General features: G+C 41.1%; 2 protein-coding genes across 2 annotated transcripts in view; both read left to right on the top strand.

The window, feature by feature from the left end:
• The window catches only part of LOC144643598 (exportin-7-like), a 48,508-nt gene that overhangs the window by 22,099 nt on the left and 2,417 nt on the right, over positions 1 to 23,992 (top strand). Inside the window, exons 27-34 of the mRNA XM_078502900.1 lie at positions 17,238 to 17,292; positions 17,640 to 17,799; positions 21,053 to 21,142; positions 21,755 to 21,803; positions 22,785 to 22,930; positions 23,218 to 23,268; positions 23,528 to 23,575; positions 23,842 to 23,969. Coding sequence (XP_078359026.1) covers positions 17,238 to 17,292; positions 17,640 to 17,799; positions 21,053 to 21,142; positions 21,755 to 21,803; positions 22,785 to 22,930; positions 23,218 to 23,268; positions 23,528 to 23,575; positions 23,842 to 23,969 — 727 coding nt within the window. The remainder of the gene's footprint in view (positions 1 to 17,237; positions 17,293 to 17,639; positions 17,800 to 21,052; positions 21,143 to 21,754; positions 21,804 to 22,784; positions 22,931 to 23,217; positions 23,269 to 23,527; positions 23,576 to 23,841; positions 23,970 to 23,992) is intronic.
• Positions 18,411 to 19,997, top strand: LOC144643600 (uncharacterized). The gene is made up of 2 exons (XM_078502903.1): positions 18,411 to 18,535; positions 18,604 to 19,997. The coding sequence occupies exon 2, from the start codon at positions 18,780 to 18,782 to the stop codon at positions 19,602 to 19,604; it is 825 nt and encodes a 274-aa protein (XP_078359029.1). The 5' UTR covers positions 18,411 to 18,535; positions 18,604 to 18,779; the 3' UTR covers positions 19,605 to 19,997.

The raw sequence follows: 23,992 nt of genomic DNA, 5'->3' as shown, positions 1-23,992 counted from the left end.
ATGGCTCGGATGGAAACGGATTGAAATTTGAAAACGTTAGGAAAACGATTTCAAATTGTTGTCGCGCGTACACACTTGCAATATGAGGGTTTTGGCGCAAATCCAAAAAAATGCGTTCGGGGCTTCGCCTGGCTCGCCTGCCGGCTTCGCCATTCTCGCCCCTCACTGTTTTTTTGGATTTGCGTCCAAAACCCTCATATTGCAAGTGTGTCGGGGTTAGATGACAGCCTTTCAACCCATGCACATGTATCAAGGCAAAGGCACCCTTTTAACACTTGATGAGGACTGTCCTAAAACAAGTGGCCCCCACCAAGCCCCAAAGAACAGGCGCGCCAGAATTATTTTTCAATTGAACAAATATTTTTTACTTTGTATATGCACCAAATGGCTGCCGCAAGATATTCGTCAGAAGTTTTGCAAGCTATGATGGAGGAAAACCTCCGTGAATTTCAAAGAAACCCGCAAAGAAATTTGTCTTTTTTACTGGCCAACACCGATTTTAACGATTGGCTCCGAGTATGGAAAATGGACATACCCGAAACCGAAAAAAACAACAAAGATCTTTTAATTTTTGCAAAAAAACACAAAAAAAAGTTTTATGATCTTTTGGAAAGTGAAATTGAAGAATTGAATGACATAAAAGCAAGCTTCGGGCTTAAAGTAAAATTTTCGATGAAAAGAAACGGAGTTACGCAACACATGGAGCACTATTTCAGAGAAAGAGAACCGCGTCTTTTTACAAAAAACACCAAAGACCGAATAAAAAAAGAGTTTGACGAATTTATTGACAAAGCAAAGGGAGAAATCGAGGCTTGGTCGGAGAGGGGCTCGGGGTGGGTTGTTGAAAGAATAACAAGGGCGTACACCTATGTTGCGCGTTATCGGCCATTGCGCGGAGGAACTTACTTGCCTTTGCCTCCCAAACTGGCAAACAAAAAAGCAATTATTAACGTGCAAAACAGTGACAACCAGTGTTTAAAATGGGCTTTGAGAGCTGCTTTATTCCCGCCTGCGAACGGAAAAGATCCTCAAAGAACAAGTAAATATCCCGTTGATGACGGCATAAACTACAACGGAATCGATTTTCCGACACCCCTAAAGCAGATTGACAGGCTTGAGGCGCAAAACAGAAACCTTGCAATAAATGTTTTTGGGTGGCACTTGAAAGACGGGTGTGTGATACCTCTCAGACAAAGCGAAAAAGAAAACAAAATACCCCGTATAAACCTTATGTTGATTGAGTCAGGATTGAAACAGCACTACTGTTTTATAAAAAGAATTAGCGCTTTGTTACACGACCAAACCAAACACAGTAACAAAAAACACTTTTGCATGATGTGTTTGACAAATTTTACAAGAGAAGACTTGCTTGAAAAGCACAAAAAGTATTGCAATGGGGTCAAAGGCAAGCCAACAAGAATCGAAATGCCAGATGAGGAGAAAAACACCCTTTCTTTTAAAAACTACCAAAAACAAATGAAAGCGCCTTATACGATTTACGCCGACGGCGAGGCATTGTTAAAAAAAGAGCGCCGAGAAACGCCCGAGAACCGCCAGAAAAGTTACACGTACAAAACAGAAAAGCACGAGGCATGCGGATTCGCTTACACGCGTGTAAGAAGTGATGGTGAACACGAAAAACCATTCGTTTACAGAGGAGAAAACGCCGTTGAAGTATTTTTGAACTGTCTTTTAATTGAAGAAAAGAAAATAAGATATGAATTGTCAAAGCCAAAACCTCTCCTTATGACGCAAAAAGACTGGGCAAACTTTAAAAAAGCCGAAAACTGCCACATCTGCGAAAAATCGTTGGTGAAACAAAACTTTTTAGACTCTTTGCCGGTTTGGCTTAAATCTAATAAAAAGGAGTTTGGTTACTTAGGACAGTTACACAAAAAATGCTATTACGAAAGAATAGAATTGGCGAATACTCTTAATAGCGGGAACCATTATAAGCTAAAAAAGCTTGAAAAAAAATCACACAAATTAGCCGCTGAAAACCAAAAAAACTGCCTAGCGTGCAAAGAGCCGCTTATCCAGCCGAACTACAAGGATGCGGTGAGGGATCATTGTCACATAACAGGCAATTTTCGAGGAGCCGCGCACAACGTGTGTAACTTAATGATGAAAATAAATCCAAAAAATATTCAAATACCAGTTGCATTTCATAACCTGAGTGGCTACGATGCTCACCATTTGATGCAGTCAATTTCGAAGATTTCAAAAGAGGCACAGAAAGAGGTAAAGTGTGTTGCAAACAACATGGAAAAATACATTACATTTTCACTGGGGGGTTTAAGGTTTATTGACACTTTGAACTTTTTACTTGGAAAGCTTGAAAAACTTGTAGAAGATACGCCGAAGGATGCATTAAATATGACGAAAAAGGTTTTCTTTGAAAAAAGTGAACTGTTGTTAGATAACGGAAAATATCCAAGCGAATACGTTGAAGTGTGGGAGGAATTTAATTATAACAACTTGAGTGAAAGTTTTTTTAAAGGTGGGGACGAAACTAAAGAAAAATGGCAAATTGTCAATAACATCCACATAACAGATGAAGGATACAAAGAAGCAAAAACCATTTTTATAGAAAAATTTGGCTTGTTAACACAAAAGGGGATTTATCCCTATGAATACATGGACTCATGGGGAAGATTTAAAGAAACAACTTTGCCGAAAAAAGAAAAGTTCTACAGTAAACTTACAGGCGAGCACATAACAGACAAAGAGTATGCACACGCGCAAAAAGTGTGGGAAACCTTTGGCTGCCAAAATCTTGGAGACTACCACGATTTGTATGTCAAAACGGACGTTACCCTGTTAGCGGACGTTTTTGAAAACTTTCGAAAATTATGCCTTGAGAAGTACAATCTGGATCCCGCAAATTATTACACGTCGCCAGGTCTTTCTTGGGATGCGCTTTTGAAAAAGACAGGTGTGGAGCTTGAGTTACTCACAGACTACGAAATGCACCTCTTCGTCGAAAGGGGAATAAGAGGCGGGATTTCGTCGGTAAGCAAGAGATATGCAAAGGCGAACAACCCATATGTTAAGGGATTTGATCCGAGTCAACCAAAAAAATACATAATGTATCTCGATGCGAATAACCTTTACGGGTGGGCAATGAGCAAGCCGCTTCCGAAAAGTGGTTTTAGATGGAAAAAGGTTATGCCAACAGAAAAAGAAATAATGACAAAAAAAGAGCATGCAAAAACTGGATGGATTATGGAGGTGGAGTTAGAATATCCGAAAGAGCTGCATGACGCTCACGACAGTTACCCATTAGCGCCAGAGAAAAAGAAAATAGACAAAGAAATGTATTCGCCTTACCAAAAGAAATTAATGAATGATCTTGAATTAAACCCCCCAAACACTGAAAAGCTTGTTTTAACGCTTGAAGACAAAACCAATTACGTCGTGCATTACCGAAACTTGCAGTTTTATTTAAAACAGGGAATGAAACTCAAAAAAGTGCACAGGGTTTTAGAGTTTGAACAGGAATGCTGGATGGAGCCCTACATCCGGATGAACACAGAATTCCGAAAAAAAGCAAAAAACAACTTTGAAAAGACCTTTTACAAGCTAATGAACAACTCGGTTTTTGGAAAAACAATGGAAAACCTGAGAAACCGTGTAGACATAAGAATAGTAAGAAGCGACGAGACAAATAAAATAAGAAAATTGGTCGCAAGTCCATTGTATTCAAGGCACGTGATGTTTTCAAACGATCTTGTCGGAATAGACATGCGAAAAAGTAAGCTGTTTCTCAATAAACCGGTCTACACAGGCATGACTATCCTTGACGTAAGCAAGCTATGCATGTATGACTTCTTTTACAACCATCTGAAAAAGGAGTACGGGGAGCGTTGCGAGCTTTTGTATACAGACACAGACAGCCTTTTGCTTGTGATAGAAACAGAAGACGTTTACGCGGACATGGCAAAAAACATCGGCGAGTACGACACAAGCGACTACCCCGAAGAGCATTCACTTTATTCGAAAGAAAACAAAAAGGTGTTGGGGAAAATGAAAGACGAATGCGCAGGAAAACTGATTTCAGAGTGTGTTTGTTTGAGGCCGAAAATGTATTCAATAATGACAGAAGGTGAAAGCGAAAATGAAATCGAAAAAATAAAGAAAAACTTTCCTGAGGCAAAAATAAAAGAGTGCACTTGCGAAGGGGAAAAAATGCAGGTAATAATGGCAAACGACGAAGAATTGGTCAAAAAAATAAAAGAGAAACATCCGAAAGCAAGTGAGTCAAAATGTTGTAACACGCTGAAAGTGGACGAAAAAAATATAAAAAAGGCAAAGGGGGTGAAAGAGTGCGTGACGAAAAATGAGATAAATCATAAAGACTTCAAAGATGCACTTTTTCAAAACAAGGAAAGCTTTCACGAAATGCACATGCTAAGAAGCTATGCCCACGAGATGCATTCAATAGTGGTAAACAAAAAATCGCTGTCGCCATTTGACACAAAGAGATGGATAAATGAAGATGGGATAAACACTTTGGCATATGGGCACTATCGGATGGGTGCGGAGCACGAGAGCGAAGCTCTTGCAGAGAAGGGGCAAAAAAAAGAGCCCACCGCCCCATAAAAGGGAGTGAAAAAACTAACTAGCCGCCAAGCAAAGGTCTCTCTAGAGCGCTTTAATAAATAAAAAGCCACTCAGGAGTGCCCAAGGGGCTCAAGCACTAAGGGCTTGGTGGTAACTGTGTATTTGGAGGAATAACAAGCAATTCTTCACGCACGAAGCCGCGCTTTGGACCATCGTGCAAGTAATAAAGAACTGGCTGATTAGGTTTAGTAACAGACCTTTCAATGCTGTAGACTTTTAATGACCAAATCGGATCTGTAGCCCTTTTTACGCCGCCTTCCAGCTCGCCAGGTTGGTAGAGAAAGCGCACATTAACGAGAGAGGGGAGTTTTTTTTCTTTCTTGCCAACAGGTCTTGTATATTTTGAGGACGGTTTTGACGAAACAGCCTTTTCTTTGATTGCAGCAGCAGGTTTCTTACCAGTAAGACTGGTTACTTCGTTGTTCAGAGCGGCAACAACTTCGGGTAGCCTTTTTACCCACGCTGTCGACCGCTGGCCAGATGGCAGGTTCATCTCGACACCGTACTGATAACCAAACAGGCGCCCTGCCAGTGTTTGATTAAAACGTTCAACAATAGCTTGATCTCTGTGAATGTTAACACGCCCGCGTCTAATATAGGTTTTGTGATTTTCCATTTCTTTGGTAACAGCTCCCATGAATTCGCGACCAGGGTCAACTTGCAGCATCTGTGGCCATTTTAGTGCACTTCGCCTGTAAATTGTCTGAAAACCTTTTGCAACCTCAGTTGAATCTTTGGAGGTCAAAGGCTCGGCCTCTTTGAATCGGCTGGCAACGTCAACAACAGTCAGAGCGTATTTGTAAACTTTTCGCCCTCGCGGCAGTTTGTCGTGTGGCAGAAAAAGAAGGTCCGCCTGGTGGACCGCGTTTGGAGAAGAAACATCGAATTTTGGGCGAGGAACGTATCGTGGTGCCGGAAGGTAGATCTGCCAAAGGGCCTGCTTAACGAGCCACTTTTTTGCGGCATCTTCGGAAACCTTGGCCGCCTCGGCTAATTTTTTTATCGCTGCAATTCCCTTCCAGTAGCCCTGGGGGCTATAGTAGACTTTCGAGATTTTCTTCGAAAAGTTTTGCTCCGCAAAAATCTTTGCATCCATGTGTATACAAGAAAAAAAGAAAAGTTTAAAGAAACCGAAAGGCAGCGTACCCAAGTGCAAGCGCGCCAGCGCCAACGAACATAAGTTCACCTTGTTTCTGCTGCTCACTTGGCTGATAGAAATCAGAGAACTTGGGTTCTTTCGGAGGAATCATTTGTTTGTCAGGATGTGCCTGGTTGTAGAGTTTGAAAGCGTAGTCTGTGTTCGTAAAGTTTTGTTTCGCTTGCTGTTTGATCTCATTGTTGGTTTCGATCCAGTCGAGAAGCTTCGTGCGGTCGCGAGAGTACTTCGCGTAAGCTGCCTGGTAAGCCTCGAGAGCTTTGTCGTGTCTTTCTTTTTCTTTCAAAGCGGCGTCATCTCCGCCACCCAAAGCTCGAGCAAGATAGTTGCCGCCAATGAAAGCAGCAGCGTTCAAGATAGCTCCGCCAGCCATAATCGCTACGCTTGCCATTGTGTGTTTTTGTTCTTATATTAAGATATTTTTTTTTAATTGGTGGGGAGAATTTTCTGGTCCTCGAGATACTGTTTAAGTGCAACGCTGCCAGCCATGACGGCTGTGAACTTTACATAGTTCATAAAACTGCTGCTTGGGTCGGATGTGAAGTTTTCTTTTACAACTTTTTTGGCAGCCCAGCCGATTCCGGCGGCGAGACCTGTAATGGTGGCGGCATCCATGAGCGTTTTCACGAGTTTGTTGTCGGACATGGCGGTTCAGTATAAAATAATAAAAAATATTCAATTGAAAAATTTTTTTGTTTATTCTTCACCGTTTTGCGAAGCAAAGTTTGCAACTTCTTCACCAGATTCAACTTCTTTTGTTTTTTTTATACCTCTTTTAAAAATTGTATCCTCATCCTTTTGCACCCGAATAGCGGTTTTAACGCAAGTTTTGGAAAATTCAAACCAAAGTAATGCAATACCAGCCATAGCTGCACCTTTAACAAGGTTGTCAAGAATAAAACCAAGGGACATTGTCGGTATAATAAATGAAAAATAAATGTTCAAAAGAAATTTTTTAATCCATCGGACGGATTCCTCTTTGTTTGCGAGGTCTAATGGCATTTTGGATTGTCGAAGGCGTGTCTGAAGAACGCGTTGCAACCCTTCCAATACTTTCTGCTGTAACGCGCAAAGCGCGGGGTTCCTCTGGGACCCCTGGTGTGTCATCAGTTATAAGAGTTGGCGGAGCTTTAAATGTTGGACTTCTTTTTTCGTTTATAAAGCCTTTTATGTCTTCGCGTTTCACATAAGTTGTAACGATTGCACCGCCGATACCAAGCAAAGATATCCATTGATTTGTGGTGAGACCGCTTGATTGCGGCTGAGCCTCGGGCGGAGCTGGTTCCGTTACGTCCGGTGGTGTTGCATTTCGCTTTGCAGCAGCAGATTTCTTTTCCTTTTCTTTTGCAATTATTGCAGCAGCCTCGACAGCAGCTTTTTTCTGTGCTTCACGAGCCTGTTTTGTTTTTTCAGCTGCAAGCTTGCCAGCAGCAACTCGCTTTGGATTTTTGGCAGGCTTTGTTGCTGGAGTTGTTGAAGTAACTTGTTTCTGTTCTTCTTGAGCGATCGGAGTTGGTTCGAGCTCGGCCATTTATAATAAAAAAAAATAATATTTAAATAGAAAATTGCTCAGCAAGATTTTTTGCTAAGCAATTGCTAAGCATTGTTCAGTAATTACTTAGCATTTTCTTAGCATTGCTCAGAAAAATCTTCAGTAGTGTTTGTGTCCGCATCTTTGGAAGCACCTTTGGTTTCGCACAGCGAAGTGTGCGACTTTGTAGCTTCGTTTAAATCAATGTGCTTTGTTGTGATGAGCGCAGCATTTGCAACGGCAAGAAAGCGGCCGCATTTCAAAGCCAGACCGCCTGCCAAAGTGGACAGCTCTTTGCTGATGATGTAGTCGTTTTTGAGTTCCTTCTGATAATCATTGACGTCCTTGATATTTACGGCCATACCAACGACTTTAGTAACAAGAAAAATAAAGCTGTCAATCAAGCTGTCGGTTGTTTTGGATCCAACGTATGCCTCATATCTCTTTAAGTACTTTTCAACTTCTTTATCTGTCAAGCGCTTCACCTGCTCGTGTGTCAGTTGCACACCGATTGCTTCTTTGGCTTTTCCTGTTGAAACAAGGATTGCAAGCTGTTCACGCAAAGCAGGAATGTCAGGGCCTTGAATGAGTGCCATAGCGCTTTCTGTACTTTCTGGTTCAGCTCCTAGCAGTTCCATTACGGAAGCTAATTCTTGTTCACTTGCAGCGCCCTTGACGCTCTCGGGAGGAGAAGTTGCGAACGGGTCAGCCATTTATTACTCTAAAAAATATGTTCAATAAGAAAATTTTGTGCCGTAAGGGTGGCGATGAGAAATGACAAGATGCGAAAACTTATTTTTTTTTAGCTTTAAAATGATTTCTTTGTAATCCTCATGGGCAAGTTCGCCAGCGTAATCCTCAAAGATTGCCTTCGTGGTCTTGGCAGAGGGGGTGTAAAAGAAAACGATTGCCGCAACATTTTCGCGGAATGAGGATGTTATGCTTGTCAATTTTTGAGTTAACACCCATATGCTCAAGCCTGCGTGGCGAGCAGAGAAAGCAAGATTCACCAACTCCCCTGTTCTTCCTTTTACATCTTTCGAAGCAGCACAGTCGTCGAGGATGATAAGCGTGTTCGTACCCTCAAAAAGAAATCTTGAAAGCCTTAACCAAGATTCCACCTCGTGCTGCTCACAAATTAAAACAAAAAATCGAAGATCTTCCTCAGCAAAGCGATAATAAGTCTTGTTGTGCGCGAACGTCGGGCAGATGAGCACGATGTAGTCAAACTTGCCTCGGAAAGGGCCACAAAGCTGATTGACCACGTATCTTGTTTTTCCTGAGTTCGTTGGTCCCACAATGAGGGCGTTGAAGGGTATATTGGCAGGATCCATCTTCGTTCGTATATGTACCTAAGGTACACTTTTTCAAAGAAAAAATTATAAAAGCACAGATTCTAACTGCCTGCCAATTATATTCATTTGGGCGTCGCTGATTACGTAAATGTGGCAGTTCAAATTACCTGAGCCGCTTGCTTTCCTCTCTAGCTCAAGCTGGACACCGTCCTTTGTGTTCACAAGGCGCGTGCCGCTTCCGTGCATCGAGTGGTCAGCCATGGAACGCAGATCAATAAGAAGGCCAAACTTGTCTTCTGTGTAAAACTTTTGCATAGTCATGTGCTGCGTTTTATTTTTTTCTTTCATGTAGAATCTTTTAACTTCTCCCCAAATGTCCATTCCTTCGATGCCGTTGTTGTACAGCATGTTTGGCGAGCCGTTGACAGTGATGCTTACTTTTGTAAGGTCCGGGTTAATGTACTTTTCCGAGCTCCTTGCACCTTTGTTATATTGCTCAATAAATAGGAGCAAGATACCTTTCATGGACCTCCTCTGCGGGTTGACCCTTAGATTCAGACGAGTGTCGGAGCCTTTTGCAAAAGTCGTCACTTTATCACGCTGGATGTGGTCGTAAGCGAACTCTTTGCCGCCCGAATAAGCGCTGAACGCTTCATCTGCAATTTCCTTGCTTCTTATCATCTCGTACTCCAGCTGGATGTTTGTCAACTTGTATTTTAGTTTTGTTGTATCTGAGCCTCTGACCACATGTTCGGCTGCCGCGAGCTTCAGTTCGAACACAAGATCGTTGTATAGTGCCTGAGGATAAAATGCCCCATGGTCAGTTAAAATCTGGTGATCCAGTCGGATTCGGTATTTATTACCATATATCTCATTCAGCTTTTTTTCTGCGTCCGCACCTGAAGCTTTCTTATCGCCAGCATTTGAGCGAATTTTGTTGAGGTCCTCGCTCTGAATGCCCTCTGGCACCCTGTCGTCGCGCTCCTCCTGCGAAAGGAAAAAGTCCTCAAATATTTTGTAGATGTCATAGCCAACCGTGTCCTGCACGACGGTGCCTTCGTACTTTACAACAAACTTGTCGACCAGAGCTCGGCTGACGTTGTCAACCAGAAAGTTGTTGGCATGGCCTCCGCTCAAGTCGATGTTGAAGCGCAGCGCCAGCGAGCCAGGCACAATGACCTCGTTTTCGTTCAGCTTGGGCACTGAAACATACAACGTTTCCTCTGGATTGGCTTCTGTGCGGTCAAAAGTGATTCGTTTTACCGCGCGCTCGGCTTTCAGTGCGCCGAGTATTTTCTCTGTGCGTCCCGGTCGAAGGTTTTCTTGAACAGCAGCCATCTCTCGATTGGTTTTATTGTTAAATTGAAAAGTTTAATTTGAAAATATATATAAATTACGTGATGGCGGAAGGTGGTGGTGAGTTTGGATACGAGGACCCTGATTTTGACCAAGATCTTGACCACAACAGTGATAACGATGATGAAGAGGAACAAGAGGTCGACACAACCCGACCATTTCAGCCCGGGGAGGCATCCACACCCTACCATGGGGGTGAACAACATGAAATGCAAACGATGCAGCACGAACAGAGCGGGCTGCCAGACACATCCTACGAAGAAACACCTTTGCTTGACAGTGCGCAATCAATGAGCGAAAAAGCATGGAAGTCTCTAAAAGGGGTGTTTCCAGAAAGCTCATCAACAAATCTTGAAGCTTCTTACAGTCTAAAGGGCAGATTACAAGTAAAAATGGCCGGAGCTGGTAAAAAATTATATGACCTTTTCACCACCAAAAGGGGTACAGGTGGTAAACAACAGCTAAATCCAAGTCTTACAAAAGAAATCAGGAAAGAACTTGGACCAATGGCACAAGAACTTATTGAGAAAGAAAATGAAGAAATACGAGAAACCAATAGAAGATTAAGAGAATCTGAAATCCAAGTTCAAGAGGCCCAAAAAATCGCATCAGAAAAAGAAAAAGCCATCGAAGAAGTAGAAAAAAAAAGAATAAAAATCGAGCGAAATAACGCCATTATTGATCAACTTGGGTCAGCTGTTGAAAATAAATCAGAAGTAGAAAGACTTAAGCTATTAAATAAAAATCTTGAAGCTGATGTAAAAAACTCAGAAATAGAAGTTGCTGCTCTTGAAAAACTGGCAAAAGATAAGGCAAAAGAACAAAAAAAAGCCGACCAACAAAGGGCAGTCCTCGCTGCCCAAGAGAGCAAAAGAAACACTTTGGAAGAAAATCTCAACAACACAAGAGCGTTGGATGATCTTAAAGAGCAAGACGATGAGCTCAAGCGCCAAAACGAGGAAGACAAAAAAATTATTGAAGATGATAATGCCTCGCCATCTGAAAAACAAGCAGCGGAAGAAAGAGTTGCGGAAAGAACCGAGGAACGTGGACGCTTGCAAACGCAGATTGCCGAAAGAGAAAGATCGCTTCCACTTCGTGAGAGGATCAAAGAGATCTTCAAAAAACATGGCGTGACATTAACAGCAATACTTCTGGCTGCTGGTGTCACGATTGGTTCTGTTATTGGAGCCATTACAAACGCGTTGAAGGCAACCGGCAAAGCGTTGGGAAAAGGCCTAAGTGATATTGGCTCAAAGGTAGCATCAGCTCTGCCTGGTCTCATTGGCTCGATTGCGAAATTTCTTTTCAAAACCGCTGGTCAAGTAATTGGTTTTCTTGCAGAGCACACCTGGCTGCTTATCCTTGCTGTGGTTGCTTTTCTTGTTGAAAAATACATCAAAAAGAGACGTTAGCGCATAAGGGTGTAGAGCAAAGCCGCTGCTCCAACCGCGCCAACAGCGACAGTTGCTTTGTTTATTTCGTGTGAATCATTGGCTACGGCCTTCGTAGCTTTAGCGCTTTGCGCGTTGCTAGCTGGTGTTTCAGCAGCGCTTGCGGCGGGTGCCTGATTTTTTTTTGCTGTGGCGCTCTTGTGTATAGGATTTGAAGGGTGGCTGTTTGGTGGGTTGATTTTAGATTTTCCTCCGGCCATCAGTTTAAGAGCTGCTTTTTTTGTAGCTTTATTAACCTCATCATTCACTCCTAATTTCATCCCAACAACAGCCTGCTTAAGCTGGTTATTGTAACCAACAACGCTTTCTGTGTTTATCACCATACGAGCGGGCATCAGCCAGGCACCTGGGCAGACTGCAAGGTTAAGCCGAACCTTAGCTTCGTCGATGGCTAGTTGGTATCTTTGGACCGACTTTGCCAGATCAGGTTGCCTTATAGCGTCTTCAACCAACACGAGGAACTCACTTTGCGATTCCTTTGCACGGCCGCCTGTGCCAAGTATGCTACTTCGAACATTCACCTGCGAACCGAGAATACAGTAAACAAAAGCCTCTATCGACTGGTTTACTCTCGACAAACCTGCCTGAGTAAGCCCTTCAGTGCCGTTAGGACAAAACCAGTCTGCCTGTGCATATGCTGCGTCGTCTGGCTCGATGTATTGAATCAAGTTACCTTTGCTTGCAGCTCCCCCTTCGTCCGAAAATTTATCGTAATCGGGGTATTTTGCTCCAGTTTTGTTTGGTCCAATGTTAGTAATCCAGATATAAACGTTACCAAGTCCGTGGTTTGCGCCTGTTGTGAAACGGAAATCGCTTGACGGGTCGACACCGAACTCAGCACATATTCTTTTGTACGAAGCCACGTCGTACTTGTTGTCGAACTGGCTAAACGTTGGGTCGCCAGGCAAGGCGCTTACGCTCTGAATCCCCCCCATCTGAAACAATATTCGCCTTATCGTGAAATAAACGTGAAAAAGGTAAAAATTTCGCACAATCGGTGGCAAGCTAAGAGATGAGTGTTCTTCATCGAAAATTTCTCGACTTATACCGCAGCCTGTTGTCGCGCACCATACCGCAAAGTTAAGTTGCTGTGGCCAATAGGCCATATTTTGGCTAGCAAGCCACCTTTTTGACTCTTTTCCTGATGTATGCTTCAGTTTTGTTTTTTGAAAAATCTCTCTTAATTTCGTTGTGAAATATTGGTCTGGTGTGACGTAGATGTTTATTTGGCTGTTAAATATTTTTTTCAAACTCGGTGCGGCTTCGTGAAATCCAACAGCTGGAATTGGCAAAGATGAGCCTTTTGCGCCGCTTGGTGACAGCTGTTGTGGAAAACCGCCTGAAATTTGATTCACCCCCAGTGCTTTTTTCATCTCTGGGCTCCAATATTTGCTGTCAGAGCCAAAAACATTTATCAAATGGCCTTGCCCTGCCTTGTAATAAATGTCTGCCGTTGCTGTGTGGTTGTACGCGAACTCAACCTGTGCAACAAATTTTGTTCGGTCAGCGTTTGGATATTTTGCAAGAAAAGGTTTCCATGCATTGTCTTTTGCCGCTTTAGAAATTGTAGTTGCTTCTGGGGTTTTCATCCACTTCATAAAACCTCTTGTTTTTGCATCCATGGTCCTCTTTTATATTAAACATTTTTTTTTTTTTATTTAATATAAAAATGGTTGTGCTGACTGTCACCACAAAAGAAAATCCGAACACTGTTTATTTTGACCAGCCTATTCCAAAACCGAGCTATATCCGGCTTTTAAGTTGTTCTCTTTACAACAGCTGGAATAGTTTGGAAAAGGATGGAATAGTTTTTTATAAACAAGTGAACAAGGAAGAGAAGGCGCGTTATATACGGCAAGGAAACTTCTCACTCGATGACATTGGGAGTATTTTTGAAAAAGGATTTCCAGAGAAAAACATGTTTTCTGTAACAAAAGGCATTGCAGGCCGTTCATTGATAATAAAAGCAAAAGAGCCCAATTTAAAAACTTTTGGACTGAATGAAAGTCTTATTAAGTTCTTTAATTTGCCTGGGTTTGAGAATTACGCAAGTATTGAAAAGGAATTTTTTGAAACAATTGAGGTAAATAATGTTTCAAATCCTAAAAATTACTTCATCAACTGTGACCTTATCGACAAGCAACAAAGCTTGCTAAATGGTAAGCCATCAAGCCTTTTAGCGTTTTTTGACATACGTGGAAAACCGTATGAAAAAGTTTATTACCAAAATACACATTTTAACGTCTTGCGCGACGTTTCTGCTGAAGAAAATGTATCATCTCTGACTCTTTCGATTAGAGATGAGAATGGAAAGCCATTCGATTTTAACGGCACAAATCTTACATATGAGTTGGAATTGAATTAAATTAAATACAAAAATAACTTTTATGTATACGAGACCATGTCATCTGCTAATGTTCTCCCGAGTGCCCCTGCTTATGGTGATCGCGAAGAAACACAACTTTATCCAAGCCTCCCAACAAATGCCGAGAATTTTCGGCTGACTGAAATAAGTAAAATTGAAAAAGAAATATCCGCTGAAGCTGAGCATTACAGGCTTGTGTTAAAAAAATATAAAAAAGTCCGGAAAGTTATTCACTATTCCGTGGTCTGTCTTGGCGCCGTGACGGCAGCTCTGTCTTCTGGAGCTGTTGCGACTTCACTTACTGGTGTTGGAATTGTTATCGGCGTTCCTGTTGCAGCAGTAGCAGGTATATCTGGCGCAGCTTCCACTGGCCTGTCAGTTATCAACAAAAAGCTTGAACGTAAAGTTAATAAGCACTCAAGAATCCTCGCTCTGGCTGTTGCAAAACATGACTCGATAAACAGCTCTGTCTCACAAGCTCTGAATGATAATCTTGTTTCTGACAAAGAGTTTCAACTGATCTTACGAGAAATGCAGAAATATCGTCAACTTAAAGAGACTTTACGTTCAAGCTTTGCACACAAACAAACAAATTCACAGCCAGACATCGAAAAAATACGACAAGAGATCATGAAAGCAGAAAGACAAAAAATGAAAAAAAAAACTTCTCGAAAGCACCACCGACATTTCGAAATAAAATTTCAGTCCAATAGAACATTTTTTCATTTAATGAAAGAATGATTGTCTGCGCTCATCTTGTTGTTTACTTTGTGATTGAATATTTCACGCCAGAGTGGCAAAAAAATATTCGAGTCATCACTAAAGAGGTTGTTGATTGTCTGAACAACATTTGAGGCTGTCGTTCCTTTTTCCACGATCCACGATCCACGATCCTTCTTTTCCAAAAGACCCAAGCCCCCTCGACCTGCACGTCACGCTCTGACTGCGACAAAATAATTTAGCGACCGCCAGCAAAAGATGGGCCGCACGTATTTATTTGTTTTGACCAAAAAATAGGTGTGAAGCAGGGGGTTATTTCACTTTTATTTATTTTTTTTTCTTGGGAGCCGTGAAACAATATTGTATCTATTAATATAAGCAATCAATAAACATTACAAGTGTGTTAAGTAAAAATAATTTTATTCAGTTGCTAAGTTAAATGTTTCTTGACAACGGCGGACATTCATGGCCACGGTAACTAAGGTAAATTGTTCGTTGACAACGGCGGACATCTATGGCCACGGTATCCAAGGTAAATTGTTCGTTGACAACGGCGGACATTCATGGCCACGGTAACTAAGGTAAATTGTTCCTTGACAACGTCAGAATATTTTAAGCTTGTAAACTTGCAAGTTTTTGTCAATTCGGGTTACGCCATAACCCATTTGGTATTCTAATGTGTTGACGTTTTAAGGCATGTGACTTAGATAATTTTGTCAATTCGGGTTACGCCGTAACCCATTTGGCATGTGGTGTTGCCTGTGACTAAGATAATTTTTGTCAAGTTTAGCAAACGCTAAAGTTGTATCATCCCATCGTTAGACATCTACAAATGATTTATGTCGATAAACTGAGTTAAAACTTCTTAATTTTTGATCTAGAAAGGTTTGATAAACGTCTTTAAGCTTCCGATATACTTAACCTTGCGATAAAAATTCACGCGACCAAGCATCTGATTGTTGTCCGTAATTGCTTCGGTTTCGTGAAGCGAAGGCACGAATAGCTGATGTTAAATATTATAATCGGACCCTCGTTTGTCGTTTCCAAATGATTCATGTCCGTAAGCTGCGTCTTTGCTTCTTTTTTCGATGAAGGTTTGATAAACGTCTTTATACATCGGCCATACATGTTTGTGTAATGAAAAAAAGATTAGGTGAATAATATAAAGTTATAATTTTACCTGTGATTGGCTGATATAGCAATTACATCAGCAATTAAAATAGATTTCGGTAAATAACCTTGGGTTAATACACGTGACGAAAATACTATAAATAAATAAACGTGACAAAACACGAGAAAGGTTTGATTGCACGTGTCAGAAAGCGCTAGAAAAAGGTATTGATACATGTGCAAGAAAACGCTAGAAAGATATGACTTGTCAGAAAACACGTGAGAGGAAACAATTCACGTGTCAGAAGGCACTAGAAAGGTTTGGTACACGTGTAAGCTAAGTCAACGGGATAATATTGGTTACAGAAAGCAAACAAAGTTAAACAATATTTAAGCGCCGCGATTGAGCTTGTTGGAGTCATTGTCACTAAAAATAGCTTAATGATGTCATTTTCTTTACTCTGTATATAAATCAAGCTAACACCTGGATATCATAAAGAATGACGAGCCAAACGCCAACAGAACGTGTTTTACTTCACAATCCTCGAGTTTATCAATTTTTGGAAGAAGTGGCAACACAAACAGTTACTCCACAAGAGAAACGACTGATAGAATTCCAAAGAATCTGTATTGCAAAAAAAAAAGCCTGAAAAAGATCAACAACATCGAGGCAGCAATACGCGGAAAACTTAATTTATGCACTCACCGGAGCGTGCAAGTTTTGTTTAGCTTGTTAAAACGTTTGCGACAACACTGCTGTCTAATTTTTTTAATTTTTCAATCAGCTCGTCTGTTAAAAAGATTGTTATTTGTTTTTCATTTTCTTTAGTTTTTTTGTAGGTTGTAAACGCTTTTCCACGAGATCTTTTCAAGTTTTTCTTTACACTCAAGTTAATTTCTCCAGTTCTCCCTCTTCCCATCTTCGTTTACTCAATAAGAGCATTTGTTCAATTGAAAAATAATTCTGGCGCGCCTGTTCTTTGGGGCTTGGTGGGGGCCACTTGTTTTAGGACAGTCCTCATCAAGTGTTAAAAGGGTGCCTTTGCCTTGATACATGTGCATGGGTTGAAAGGCTGTCATCTAACCCCGACACACTTGCAATATGAGGGTTTTGGACGCAAATCCAAAAAAACAGTGAGGGGCGAGAATGGCGAAGCCGGCAGGCGAGCCAGGCGAAGCCCCGAACGCATTTTTTTGGATTTGCGCCAAAACCCTCATATTGCAAGTGTGTCGCGTCTTCAAAAAAATCGACATTTATAGCCGTAGCTTGATTTCTATCCCCAAATTAAGGTTATATCTTCATTTTCTATGGGTTAAGTTGCCTACTACTTATTTCAGAACAGTTTTGACCAAAAAACTGTGAAATCCCCGTGACATAGTCCCTTTAAGTTTCTTAGCGAGTATTAGCAAAACTTAATAAAATCTACTTTACTCAGCCGTGACACAGTCCCTTTAAGTCGTTGAAAAAGCCGCTCCCCTTTCCGCAGCTCATTGTTGGATAACGCAATCGAAGCGCACTGTTGTCTTATTTGTTAGTTTGCTTGTTTGTATGTTTGTTTTTGCCATAGATCCAGTGGTCTTGGTTAATTGTCAGTTCTAATTACAGGAAAACACGTTTTTTTTCCAGGGTCACGGATCCTCACATTAACAGACACGCCTGAAGACCAGATGTACAAACTCAAGTATCCTTTATAAACACTTGCAACAACTTGACAAATAAAGGCACATTTTCGTAAGATGTAAGATTCTATGAAAGAAACAAAACTAAACAAGATTTTCCGTATTTTGTACTAAGAAAAGACGTCATCTTTTTTGCCACTCAGAGCGTGCGGAGTATCCAAACTGTATTATGAAACTAAGCGACCTAGGCAATATAGAAAGCGCATGACAAAAAATGAGGAGAATTTTTGTTCTTTCTGCTACGAGCTTTAGTCAGTGCCTGCGCTTAACTGCGAATGTTGTAGCATGAATTTAGCCACGGTGGCTCCCAAGTAGAACTTTTTTTACTGACCTTAACTACGCTCTTCAGGCTTAAAGGCATCTCTATTTGTTTCTCCATGTTGAAGGCCGCCCTGTGTGGTGGTTATGTTAACTTTGGTGTGTTTGGTCTGTATGGTGATGACGCTTTAGAGAAAGCGCTCAAAACATTCGTGGAACTTCTTTCTTCCATTCCCCACAGCAATTTATTGGTAAGTTATCTATTAGCTGCTTGCAAGTTAACTGACTGAAGACATTCTTTGGTTTTGTCCTCACACTAGCAAAAGAGCCACACTTAGTTAATCGAGTTTTGTAGTGTCGATTTGCAGGATACCCCGGCCTTAAATTGTCGGGACAATAAACAAGGTACCTAGCTGGCCAAGTCAAGGGATTTTTGTGGAACTTTGAATCAATCCATGGGAATCAAATTTGTGGTTAAAGTTCCTTTGGAGGAACCCGCTAGGGCCAAATGCAACCCTTCCCATGACTGAAAGCTTAATTCGCTCAATATAATCGTTGGATTTCTCTGGTGTTATGGTTACCTTTATTATTTTTTTTTTATTATTATTATTATTATTATTATTATTATTATTATTATTATTATTATTATTATTATTATTATTATTATTACTATTATTATTATTATTATTATTATTTTTATTATTATTTTGACTTTCCGTATTTGTTGCTCAGCAAAAGCTGCGAAAACAGTGATGAATAAAAATGAACGAATTCGTCGTATAAAGATGTTGCATGAGGCCGTAACCTTACACAATACGGTAAACTGTCAAAAAGTGAGATCTCTCAAACGTTCACACAAGTCTGTATTTAATCTGTTGTCTTATTCATTAATGTTATCTAATCAATGTAATGTAGGAAATTACAGGAATCTTACATTAGGAATTTGAAGAAATCTTACACAGGAATACAGAAAAGCACACATATCAGGTGTCTAATCTCGTACCCAGATGTCTACTTACCACGGGTTGGGAAGATCTGGGTACGAGATTAATCAGATGTTTTGGCACGTGACACGAAAGCACGTTCTATTTCAGCAGCGCGCGCGTGGACTCGCGCGTGCAGCACGCGCAAGCAGCGCGCGCAAGACAAATGACAAAACAGACGAAATGGAATGTCGTCACAACGACTGAACTGAATTTGTTCAGAGAGTTCGAGGCGGATAGATACAAAGATGAAAAGCGAAAAGTCTGTCCTTCGCAATTTGTTCATTATCATTTGTCTATTTATTCCTTTTGTTTTGACAAATGCGGTGATATCTTTGGTGCAGAAAGTTCGCGCTTATGTTCAAAGCAATTTGAAAACGTTTAATGACATTTACGGAGATGAGACGCCCGCTGAGCATCACACGGATCCCGCATTTATAGCTTACATAAAAGGCGAGGAAACAGTGCAAGGTGTGCACTGCCCACAAAGAAAATCAGAGATCGTTAAAACTCGCGGATACAAGAGCACAACTCAGCAGACCAACGACAAGAAGGCCTACAAAGGAAAGAAAAGCACATCAACAAGCAAGAAAAGAATCAAAAGAAGAATAAAAATACAACCACCGCCAGTGGAAGAACTGATCTTAAGAGGCTCCATTGCGGATTGCAGAACAGAGAATGTTGATCAGAGATTCACAGAAGTTTCTCGCCAAGAGTTGTCAGGCACAAATGTCGCAAAAAGTCTTAAGAACACATCAGCTACAAAAGAGATGAAGAGAAAAAGCAAGATCCATCACCACTGTCTTTGTGTGTTGAATGCTGTGGTAAATGCGCTGTTATTCACGCCGCAGAAAATTCGCGAATACGTTCAACGCGTGTTGGAAGAGTTCAGTGATATATCCCAAGATAGCATGGCGGACCTGCCTTATACGGAGCCCGCATTTGTGGCTTACTTAAAAGGAGAGGAAGCTGCTCCCTTTCTTTGCAGCCCGCATATTACATTTTCAAGGCCAGTTTCAAGAGATTTGAAGGACATTGCAGCAAACAGCGAGATTGTAGAGAGCAGCAACTAACGCCCAGGCATTGATAGAACTATCTGAAGACTATTGAATTATTGTAGTGTGTTATTACGGATTGAAGAAAAGCGAGTGGATCAAACATTATCTTTTTACTGATGTTTAAACTAATAACCCACTTGCAAGGAATATAAGGAACAGATATTTGATTTTATTAACTTTGATTAATTTAAATTAAAAATGAGTGAGTGACTGGTATTATCAGTGACCATTCAAAGTGACAGAATCGTCTTGTAGGCTAGATTTGCTTTGTAAATATGTGTCAGATATTTTCTTTATAAGAATGATCATGCAGTTTTAAGGAACTGGTTACGTTTATCCGCGTAATGACGTAACCCATAATAAAAAGCACGCGATGCATTTTGGACACGATTTGTTCATTTGTTACTTATTTTGATAAAATACTTATTTTGGAAAAATATTACAGGAACCCATTCGACAGAAGGAAGGGCGTCCACAATTCTTTAAGGGGAGAGAGAGGGGTTCTCAAGGAAAATGAGAGACAGGGAGGTGCTAATGAGCCTAGAGGGCTCAAAATCGGCAAAAATAGAGTCTAACGGTCGGATAAATAAAACATAAATTGGCGCGAAGAGGGAGGATAAGTCAAAGACGATTGTTCATATTCTCCTTGATCGTCCATTGAGATACCATTAGTGTAACACTTCACAGCCGTCTATTTAAAGTTACAACGCTCGCACGTATGACCATCACCAAACGTAGTACAGTCAACTCTCTCTAACGGACATTTCTATAAGACGGACACCTTCATAAGACGGACACCTGGTGATGGTCCCTGCCGTTTTTTAGTCATTTTACTATAACCAAACTCCCTATAAGACGGACACCTCTCTAAGACGGACAACAGACACTGAAATCATTAACGGACACTTGAGAATTGTGTTTTATCATGTTTTATTTGTGAAAATACTTACAAACTTCGCAAAGTTAGTCAGTGCCCTAAGGATACGTGTATACTAAGCTTAGTAACCACAAACAATGATGCTTTAACGGATTACTTCTCTGCTTACGTATATGGACACTAAAGAGGTCGTTTCTACTTACAGTATTACAGTTTGTAGAAGCTCTCAATTTTTGCTTTAACAAGCAAATGCGGTCCTTTTATTATTTTAGTCTTGTTGCAGTTAGCAAAGGTTTGTTGCATTGTGCAAAGGTTTAGCTTTATTATCTCAGAATTACTGGTGTCATGTTACCTCAACTCTCTACAGAGCGGACACCTCTCTAACACGGACAGCTGCGGCCGGTCCCAAAGGTGTCCGCCTTAGAGAGAGTTAACTGTATTGCCGGCAAAACCAAAGCAAATGCGAATAACTTACATCGCTCAAGTGAAATTCACTCCTTAACTCTTTTTCACCAGACTTGTTCTTCAAATCTTTTACAGTGCTAGCATACCTCCAGGTTATCAATCCAATTTCCTTCTTTTTCAGGAATATCCAAAACTGAGTCAGTCCTATTACGGGTTGTTGGAAATTCTAGCTCAGGATCACATGAATTTTCTAAGTAGCCTTGAACCTCAAGTAAGTTGTGCCGTAGGGTGCGAGGGATAGGGGTGAGTGAGAGAGAACTAAGTGGATTAGAAATTGCCGTGCGTGTTGCATCGGCTTACATGTGACAATCCTTGGTCAATAACCAACGTGGCTGGGCGTTGAAGACTTGGGAATCTTAAGACCTGGCCAAACGGAGACGTAAGTGGACGCATGTTTTCTTGCGATGACTTGCGTTCACTTTGTTCAAGATCAAATTTGCACGCAAGTCCGCGCAAGTTTTTCACCGTTTGGCCACCCAACGCAAGTCTTGCTGCTTTCAGATACTGAATTGCAGCGCGTGTAGTAGCATTGAAATGGCCTTTTTGACAACTTGCGTGCACGTGCGAGTAAAATTGCGAGTCCGTTTGGCCAGCCGACGCAAGTCTGTGCGCAAATTCAACTTGCGACTACTTGCGCCCACTTGCATCACCGTTTGTCTTTACGTTGGAAGTGCTAGTCCGCCATCAGAGCACATCAAGAAAGTGTGTAGAGTGAGAGAAGAGGTTGAGTTGAACTGTTCAGTGCTGTCGTCTAGTCATAATGCTGTTTGTCTAGGGAATTATTTGCAGTTATTTACTCCTCTTTGCTCTTGTCTTTTTATAGGTATTTATGTATATATTATCCTCCATATTGGAGGGCCTCACAGCTTTAGGTAAGAAGTTTGTTTTACGCTGGTTTTTGATAGAGCAGTTTTCAATTGAGTGTCGTAAAACCAAAACCAAAGTAATTACTCTGGCCAATTACAAAGGACATAGACAATCCAGTGAACCAATCAAAACACGAAGCAAATACATGTAGCTGGTACGAAGCGCGGGAAAAGGTGCGCGAGCGAGTCACGATTGGTTTTGGTTTTAGTTCTGATTGGCTGAGAAAGTGGCGCGAGATTTTTAAGCCAATCACTAAGCGTAGAAATGCAAAACCAAAGCAAACGCAATTAACTTTCGACACTCAAGTGAAAACCGCTCTACTGTAGCATGTCAGTAGTAATTCCCTGGCACTAAACCCCCAGTGAACACCACAGCCGCTACAAACTAAAATGCTTGTGACAGATTATAGACAATGAAGTGCAATTCTGAAGAAAATAGTTAACTGACAAAATTCACAAAACTTATTCTAGCAGTATGCAGGACGTTTGTCCCAATAGAACCTCTTTATATGGTGTGGCTCCCACGATTTGTTCCTGTAGCTCAGGGGTTGAACGTCAGGCCTATGTTAGAACGTCTTGGCTTCAACTCCTGTTGGGAGAAACTCAAAAAGACGTTTTTCTCACACTACTACGGTTCACATTTAGTCGATGGAAACTGTGCGGAATTATGGAGACCCCCCTCAAATAACATTGACATTTCGAGTCACCTGATCTTATGTAAAATAACTTGCCTTATGTAAGATTTTTGTTGAATCATGTTGTAGTCGAGTCTTGGAACAAGGAACTTTGAACCCTAGTGCCAAGGAGATTTACTTTGGCCATTGGTTGTAACTTGGAACAACAAATTCTTTACAGAAATGTCAAGTGAAAAGGAAAAAATCGTCCCAGGGCGAGGTGCCTCGTTCTGTACCGCTTTTATCGTGAAAGCCTGACAACTGTTCAAGTGCTGTTATAGCATGACCTACTTCCTTTTGTGTCGTTTTGTAGATATAATGGTATGCACAGGATGTTGCGGTACGCTAGACTTTGTAGTGACACACTTGTTCAAAATGCTCTCGAAAAGACGGAAGAAAAACCCAACGGGAATGGACGCACAGCCGCCATGTTTGTCCCACCCTGAAATGATACAACAGGTCAGTGCATGGTGAAGTCTTCTTATCTACAGTCAAACCTTCCATTAGCGGACACCAAAAGGTTAAAAAAGTTATTGTAGTGTCTACACACGGGAGGTGTCCGCTTATGGGAAGTTAAGACTTGCTTGTTAGTGGCAGGGACCGTAACGAAGTGTCCGCACACGGGAGGTGCCCGTTTGTAGATTGTCGACTGTATTTAGTTCTAGTTATTTGTTGTGCTAGATACATGGTGTTAATAATGATTCTGTTTTTTCATATTTTTGTTTCGTTTTCATTTCAACTTGTAGATGTTGTCGACTGTATTGAACATCGTCATGTTTGAGGATTGTAAAAATCAGGTGAGGATGAAAATAAATCGCTGTCGTTTGCAAGACTAGTATTTCGAGAGGTATTTTGATCTAACCTCTGCAAAAAAAGTGGGATGAATAACTCCTACGAATCCCTATCTTTACTCCCGATTTGTCGAACAACAATCGCAAAGCACAAATACTGTCAATAAAATTACGAAAACCGCCAGAAATCAGCCATGTGGCTCTTCCTGTGTCCAGGATTTTAATAGAGTTAAACCTCTAAAACTTTTTCTTTTATTTCTTTTAGTGGTCGATGTCCAGGCCCCTACTCGGCCTTATTCTGTTGAATGAGAAGGTAAGATAACGAGTACATAACTTAGTAGAACTTAATATTTCATCATCTTGCTTTCATTGCTCCTTGATTTTAAAATCCATTCGTTCTTAAGAGCGATTAACGTGTATTTTCTCCTTACGATATTAGTACATTTTCAAACAGTAAGGTGATGAGAATACAGAAAATCATCTGGGAGTATAATAGTTTTGATGTTCGGGCACTGCTTAGTAGATTAACTTGAAATGGTACTTGCGGTTTCATTCTTATGAGTGTTTGGTTTATTTCAGTATTTTCAAGAGCTACAGCGGAATGTTATTGCGATGCAGCCTCCGGAGAAACAAGAGGATATGGCACAGTGCTTCAGGAATCTTATGGAAGGAGTGGAACCCTCGCTCATCACTAAAAACAGAGACAGGTGAGAATGTTTGTCTAACAATA

This window comes from Oculina patagonica, chromosome 2 (assembly GCF_052425735.1).
Source record: "Oculina patagonica isolate OP01 chromosome 2, crgOcupat, whole genome shotgun sequence".
In the NCBI taxonomy this organism is placed as follows: Eukaryota; Metazoa; Cnidaria; class Anthozoa; order Scleractinia; family Oculinidae; genus Oculina; species Oculina patagonica.
Note: the sequence above shows the minus strand (reverse complement) of the source record. Positions and strands in the feature narration are given on the sequence as shown.